Source organism: Palaemon carinicauda, chromosome 40 (genome assembly GCF_036898095.1).
Source record: "Palaemon carinicauda isolate YSFRI2023 chromosome 40, ASM3689809v2, whole genome shotgun sequence".
Classification (NCBI taxonomy): Eukaryota; Metazoa; Arthropoda; class Malacostraca; order Decapoda; family Palaemonidae; genus Palaemon; species Palaemon carinicauda.
Window position 1 is genome coordinate 57,554,328 of NC_090764.1, and position 7,563 is coordinate 57,561,890.

General features: G+C 48.1%; 2 protein-coding genes across 10 annotated transcripts in view; both read left to right on the forward strand.

The window, feature by feature from the left end:
- Positions 1–7,563, forward strand: part of norpA (no receptor potential A) — a 753,920-nt gene that overhangs the window by 196,303 nt on the left and 550,054 nt on the right. The gene's annotated exons all lie outside the window — the stretch shown is intronic.
- Positions 1,630–3,519, forward strand: LOC137631925 (collagen alpha-2(IX) chain-like). Its single transcript, XM_068363927.1, has 2 exons — positions 1,630–3,147; positions 3,301–3,519. The coding sequence occupies exons 1-2, from the start codon at positions 1,630–1,632 to the stop codon at positions 3,517–3,519; spliced, it is 1,737 nt and encodes a 578-aa protein (XP_068220028.1).

Here is a 7,563-nt window from a genome sequence, read left to right on the forward strand (position 1 = left end):
GGGCACGAGAAGCCCCCGCTCCCCTCCACCCAAAAGCAGGAGACCAGTATCACCGCAGGGGACGTGGGTTTTCGTCCCTAGCAAGGGTACGAAGGGCCTGGCCAGACCCGTTAGGGCGACACCTGAGCGGGAGGGAGACAGTCCTCCTAGAAGGGCCTCCAAGTGCCTCGCCAGGGAGTCCCCCGAGGAACGGAGGACTGCTACTTGCAGGCCTAAGTCCCGTTCGAGAGACAATCAATCCGCCCAGCGGAGGGATTCGTCATCGAGGATGGGCAGCCGCGACAGGCCTCCCCATCGAGAAGATGCACGGGGACGGGCACCTTCGTCTCCCAGGTCTAAGTCCTGTCCGAGAGACACTCAATCCGCCCAGCGGGGGGAGTCGTCCTCGAGGATGGGCAGCCTCAACAGGTCCCCCCATCGTGAAGCTACACGGGGACGGGCATCCCCCTCGAGGGCTCTCACGGAGGAAACCGTCTCGCCCAAAAAGACCTCGAGGAGGAGAGAAGTACTGGACGTCGATGAGCGGAGAGACCGAGGGTCCCGTCGGCACGAAGGCTCCTGTGCAAACGCCTCTCCCCATCGGTCAGAGGAAAGAGAGGGTGAGACGTCGGCGGGGGAGGACTCCGCTTACAGGAGAGTCCTAGCCTTGATCAGGGGGTACAATGGCTTGGTGGAACCCGCCCCTCAGGAAGTGGAAACATGGACCTCTGGCCTGAATAAGTTCTTCGACGCCCCTACCCCGAAGAAATCCTTTCTCTCCCTACCAGAGGCCAGGAATGTGGGAATCGGAAGGGCTCATATCGATAAAGTTATCGTACGGAATAGCGACTCCGCCAGGGGATATAGTTCGGCTAAACTGTTGCAAGGACTTAAATCTCAGACTAAATACTACTCCTTAGAGGGCAGGACGAGTGGCCCCTGCATGACGGCAGAATCTATTGACATCCTGTGCCAGGGCGTTTCGGACGAGAGGGCAGCCTCGGCCTCTACATTCTTCTCCCAACCCGAGACAGCTATGATGGAGGAGATGTCCAAGGACCTGGTGAACGTGGCGTCCTGCCTGGATTGGTGGGCCACCACCTTGGTCGGCACCCAGATCCTTACGGACTCTATGGAGCCTGCAAAACGGGAGGCTCTGAACCAGTTGTTAGAGTCGGGTAGCCGAGCCCTTAAGTTCATGACATTCCAGTCCTTGGCTCTCTCGGCTAACTGGGTTCTGCGGAGAATCTTCCGGTCAAGATCCCCGAAAGGGAAGCTCGAGCATTGAAATATAGCTCCGTCTGGGGAGACCAACTATTCCCAATGAAGAAGGCAGAGGAAACCATGGAGAAACTGGCCAAGAAAAGGGAACTCTCTGGCCTGAAGCCGCAGACGGCGCGTCGCCCGGCCTTCAGGAGGCCCGTGACGGAAGCACCCGTGACTGTGCGGTCCTTCCCGGCCCAGGGAAGACGAGAACCCCCGTCGGGGCAGTGGCCTTCCTCGACGAATCCCTCCCGAAGGGGATCCTCCTCGGCACCACCCCCGTATAGGAACTCCTATTCCTCCTCCAGGAGAGGCCGAGCAGGCTGTTCCTCCCGTAGGAGATAAGATGGGAGGCCCCCCTTCCCTGCCCAAGCCTCTGGTAGGGGGATGCCTCAGTCTGGCATTGCAAGCATGGAAGCTCCACGGAGCAGACCCGTGGACAGTCTCCGTTCTGAGAGAGGGCTACAGGATCCCGTTCTTGGAACAACCACCCCCGTTGATCCCAGCGTCCCAGGCGGACTGGTTGGTGTCGAAGGGCCCAGCGAAGAGAGCTGCACTCGGCGAATAGGTCGGCAAGATGTTGCAAAAAGGAGCCCTGGAAGCAGTGGACTTGCCGGGTCCAGGATTCTACAGCCGCCTGTTCCTAGTGGAGAAAGCAACGGGAGGTTGGAGACCAGTAATAGACCTGTCAGCCCTCAACAGGTTCATCAAGAAGATACCATTCAAGATGGATACACCAAAGACGGTCATGGCGTCCTTGAGGGAAGGGGACTTTATGATATCTGTAGACCTCAAGGACGCCTACTTCCAGGTACCCGTCCACCCGTCAAGCAGGAAGTTTCTCCGGGTGAAGTGGGGTGCCCAGGTGTTGCAATTCAAGGCCTTGTGTTTCGGTCTTTCAACAGCCCCCCAGGTATTCACGAGAGTGTTCACGATGGTTTCCGTTTGGGCACACGAACGGAGAATTCGATTTATCAGATACCTGGACGACTGGCTACTCCTTTCATCCTCAAGGGAAGACTTGAAACTACAAGGAGAGGAGGTTCTACGTTTGTGCAAAGACCTGGGCATCATGGTCAACTTGGAGAAGTCACAGCTAACCCCAGCCAACAGGACGACGTACCTGGGAATAGTACTCGACTCCTTACAAGTCAAGGCATTTCCGTCCTCAGACAGACTAGACAACCTGGACCGGGTGCTCCTGCCCCTCCTTCGAGGACAACCCAGAAGAGCGAAGGATTGGCAGAGGTTGGTAGGACACCTTGTGTCCCTGGAGAAGCTGGTTCCCCACGGAAGACAGCACCTGAGGGTGGTTCAGTGGAACCTAAAAGAACGGTGGAATCAGAACAGTTCCTCGGACTTAGTAGTACCGGTCCTTCAGGAGACCAAACGGGCCTTAGAATGGGGGCAGGATCGCTCACACACCCTGAGAGGGATTCCACTTTCCAACCAACCTCCGGAGCTCCTTCTCTTCACGGACGCATCGAAGGAAGGGTGGGGAGCTCACCTCCGGGAGAGGACTGCAAAGGGAACGTGGACGGAAGAAGAGAAGTCCCTCCACATCAATGTCCTAGAAATGAAAGCAGTCCAGGAAGCCTGCTACCACTTCGAGGAGGACATGAGGGCGAACTCGGTAGCCCTAATGCCAGACAACGCAACCGTGGTTGCATACGTGAAGAAGGAGGGGGGACTGAAGCCGAAGGAATTGTGCGATCTGGCTCTTCAAATCCTAAGGTGGGCAGAGAAGGGGGACGTCAACCTGACGGCAAGGTTCATTCCGGGGAAGAAGAACGTCCTAGCAGACGGTCTCAGCAGGGCGGGTCAGGTAGTAGCGACAGAGTGGTCCCTACACCCACAAGTGGCAAGCCACATTATCCAGATGTGGGGGTCTCCGGTAATGGACCTGTTTGCAACAATGTGGAACGCCCAACTCCCCGTATTTTGTTCTCCTGTCCCAGACCCGAAGGCAGCAATGGAAGACGCCTTTCAACACAAGTAGGACGGCCTGGACGTTTACGCCTTTCCCCCCTTCTCCCTAATAAGACAAGTCCTCAACAGAGTACGAGCAGCAACCAACCTAAGGATGACTTTGGTAGCGCCCTGGTGGCCAGAGAGGGATTGGTTCGCAGACCTAAAGAACCTCGCCACTCTTCCTCCCTGGCCTCTGCCCGTCAGATCAGACGTACTAAGACAACCTCACTTTCAGAGGTTTCACGGAAACCCGGAGTCCCTTCGTCTACACGCCTGGAGGTTATCCAGCGCCTCCTGAAGAAATAAGGGTACTCTAGTAAAACAGCCAAGAGAATGTCTCTGTACCTGCGGAAATCTTCCGCAGCCGTCTACCAGTCTAAGTGGGCGGTGTTCGTTAAGTGGTGCAGGGACAAGGAGATAGAGCCCTTGGAAGCGTCCGTGCCTATTATAGCAGACTTCATGGTTCATCTCAGGGATAAGTTGGCCATGTCAGTCCCAGCTATTAAGGGAGTTCGGGCGGTCCTGGGTCAAGTCTTCCTTCTCAAGGGCATAGACTTGGGCGCCTCCAGGCACATTTCTATGCTCATTAAGGCTTTCGAGCAAGCCTGCCCTCCTTCCGCCCCGAGAATCCCGAATTGGGATTTAGCGAGGGTTCTAGATATGCTCCGAAAACCCCCTTTCGAACCGATGAAGGACATCGTGGACAAGAACCTCACCCTCAAGACAGTCTTCTTACTAGCGTTGGCTTCAGCTAAGAGAGTAGGCGAAATACACGGGTTGTCATACGAAGTAAAACACTCAAGGGGATGGAAAGAGTTCACCTTGAAGTTTGTTCCCTCCTTCGTGGCCAAGACTCAGAACCCCTCGGTGTGGGACCCTAGGTTCGAGAGTTTTTCTATCCCTGCCATCCCGAACGTAGGGAACCAAGAGGACCTGAGACTGTGCCCAGTTAGGGCACTTAGGAAGTACCTCAAGAGTACGGCAGGCACCCGCCCCTCGGTTAAGAACCTATTTGTTTCCTGGGGACAAACGAAAAAGGGGATATCGAAGAATACGGTTTCATTCTGGCTCATACAGGTCATAATGAGAGCCTACTCAATAGAGAGACTTCCAACACCGGGGAAGATCAGGGCTCACGATGTTAGGGGCATAAGCACCTCCCTGGCATTCGAGAGAAACATGTCGGTGGCACAAGTGCTCCGAGCAGGAACTTGGTCCAACCAGTCGACCTTCACCGCTCATTATCTTAAAGATTGCACGAGGAAATCCCTGGACGGGTTTTCCATTGGGCCGATCATCTCAGCCCTTCACGCGATTTAACGGCTCAAGCCCCAGGCTCAATCGCGAAATATAGAGGATCCAGACACAATAACGTTTTCTATCCCCCTCTCTTCCTACTCTTCTCTCTTTTTCTCGTATTAGCAGTCGGCCTTATTAGCGTCGATCACTGTTCAAGGCGCCAGATTCGACATTATACAACAAGCACAACGAAGAAATTACAGAAGGGTAAGTGTTACCACACTTAATGAGTATTTTGTGTAGTTTATCCTACTGTCCATCGGGGTCTTGGGCTTCGGGCACTCCCTCCTCCTAAGGTATAAGTCTCCTAAGAAAGTGTTTCGAGGTAAGTATCTGTGTTGGAACAAATCACAAATTTTAGGTAATTTATATTTTTCCTAACATACTTACCGAGAAACACTTTCGGGTTATGGCCCCCCCAACCGTCCCCGCAGTGCCTTACAGTCCTAGAGTATTGTTCCTTACATGAAACATACTGCCTAGAGTGAGAGCGTGGCCTCTTGGCCGACCTCGGTCATTGCCCCAGGTCACGTTCTCTTCCGCTACCAAGTCACTTAGAAGGTGGGTATAGGGTAAACTACGCAAAACTCTGGTCGTTAAGAGAGGAGCCACCAGTGACTCCTAAGAAAGTGTTTCTCGGTAAGTATGTTATGAAAAATACAAATTACCTAAAATTTGTGATATACATTTGTATGTGTTTTTGTATGTGTGTACATGCGAGCATTTGCATGTAGAACGACGACAGTTTAATCGTTATGAGCATAAATATGCATTGCAACCATGAAAGAAAAAGTGAAAAGACTTTATTGGAGTGTAGATGATTACACCATCAGAAGAGTCCAATAATGTCACCAATAGACTTGGGTACTAACGCAAATAAAGTCTTTCCACGATTCCAAACACACACACACACACACACACACACACACGGGCGCGTGCATATATATATATATATATATACATATATATATATATATATATATATATATGTATATATTCTAAGCATTCTATCGTAGGTCATAGGTAATGATGGTTTTTGAAGTTCATGCGTTAACGTTGAATGTAGTATAATGAGTTTCCAGACATGATGCTGCTACTACCCCCCACCACCTATGTGCATTGCAATGGCTCATCAAGCCAATCCTTGCCATTGTCACATGTTGGACACGTCAGACAAAATTTCCATAACATTAGACGACTCATACACCGCAAAGAATGCTTATACAGTGTCCCCAAGCATTTTGCGTTTGATTGTAAAGATATAAACTACAGAATATGATTCCATTTAAAGACGACAGCCAATTGAATTTAAAGTTATAAATGCGAAAATATTCTAAATCGGGAATGATTGTACCCTGCTGTGAGAAATGGAAAATATTATTACATGACAATAAAGCTGAAATATGATGAAGAAAGGAGGAGATGCATCCGTTATTCCCTCTGACAATAATCAGCATAATCTTTTAAGCTGCTACTCTTTCCTCTGTCTGTCTCTGGTCTTCAAGATTTTTATAAGAACTAGTCTTTCTTATTCAATCTATTCATACGTAAAAAATCAGTTTATACATGCATATACACATGTGTATATATATTGTATATATTTTTATATATATACATGTATATACACGCACACACACACGCACACACACACACACACACACATATATATATATATATATATATATTCATATATTGTATACATCTGTTTGTATGAGTATTAGTGCATGTTTAGATCCATATTTATTCAACTATGTTTATATACAGTTGAATAAATGAATAAATATAATATATATATATATATATATATATATATATATATATATATATATATATATATATACATACATACATACATACATATACTGTACGTATGCATGAGGATACTCTGCCGTAAGCGGCTTTCTTTAATTAGAACTAATGATAGCATTCTCTTCAACATTCACACTTGAACTGGAAATTCATGGATGAGCTCCTATTTGCAGAACACTTACGAAATATTATCCCCTTCATACACTAAACTTTCCAATAGCGTATGTAACCCACTTACACAGTTTATGATTCCTCTGAATAATGTGCGCACTGTATTTACTCCTGGATACTGAAGCCATCCTTTCTGGCACTTTTTTTTTCTCACGCCATCTTCGCATCCATTCGAAGTTTTTCTACTTCGAAATATATTCTCTTTTTACTTGTCTATCATCTTCTGATATTTTCACTTCACCGAATTCCTGCTTATCTCCCCTTTCTCTTCCTTTCAATTTTTTCTTTTACCCCAATACTATTGTACTTTTACAAATCATGTTTACAAATTTCACCTGCTTTCGTCTTTATGAAACATCCATGTTTCACTTCCATAAAGGAAAGCTTGTTTAACATTGCCTACATTCTAAATCTTGGCTTTCGAAGTGCATGCATTTCATGTATATAGCAGGTGGTAATGTAATTGTGGAATATATTTCTTGTACAGGGTGACACAAAAAAAATGGTCATCACCTAAGCTTGAATAACTTTTGAAATAAATAATCAATTCCTTTTATTTTTCAGATTTATTAAGAAAAATTAATGTTCTAAGATTCTACCAAATTCGACATTCGAGATGCCATGGACTACTGAGGAAAAGACATTTATAGTTGAGGCATATTTTTGGTTGAAGTCTATCCACGCAGCTCAATTGCAATTCAAAGACCGATTCAGATGTCAAGAATTTCCTGTCCACTCAATGATCTACAGATGGGTCAACAAGTTCAGAACCCTTGGGACTGTGCATAACCTCAATTGTAAAGACACTAACAGACAATCACTCTCTGGACGACCGAAATCATCAAGGACACCACACAACATTGCTGCAGTCAGAGTCTCTGTTATCCGCAGCCCAAGCAAGTCTGTGCGACGGCGATGTCAGGAGCTTTGAATCAACCAGGAGTCCGTTCGGAGAATTTTGAACGCAGATCTCCACCTGTATCCTTACAGGATACAGATTAAACACAAGCTTACACCTGAAGACACGAGGAAGCGAGTGATCATGTGCCAGTGGTTTTGCGACAAGATTCA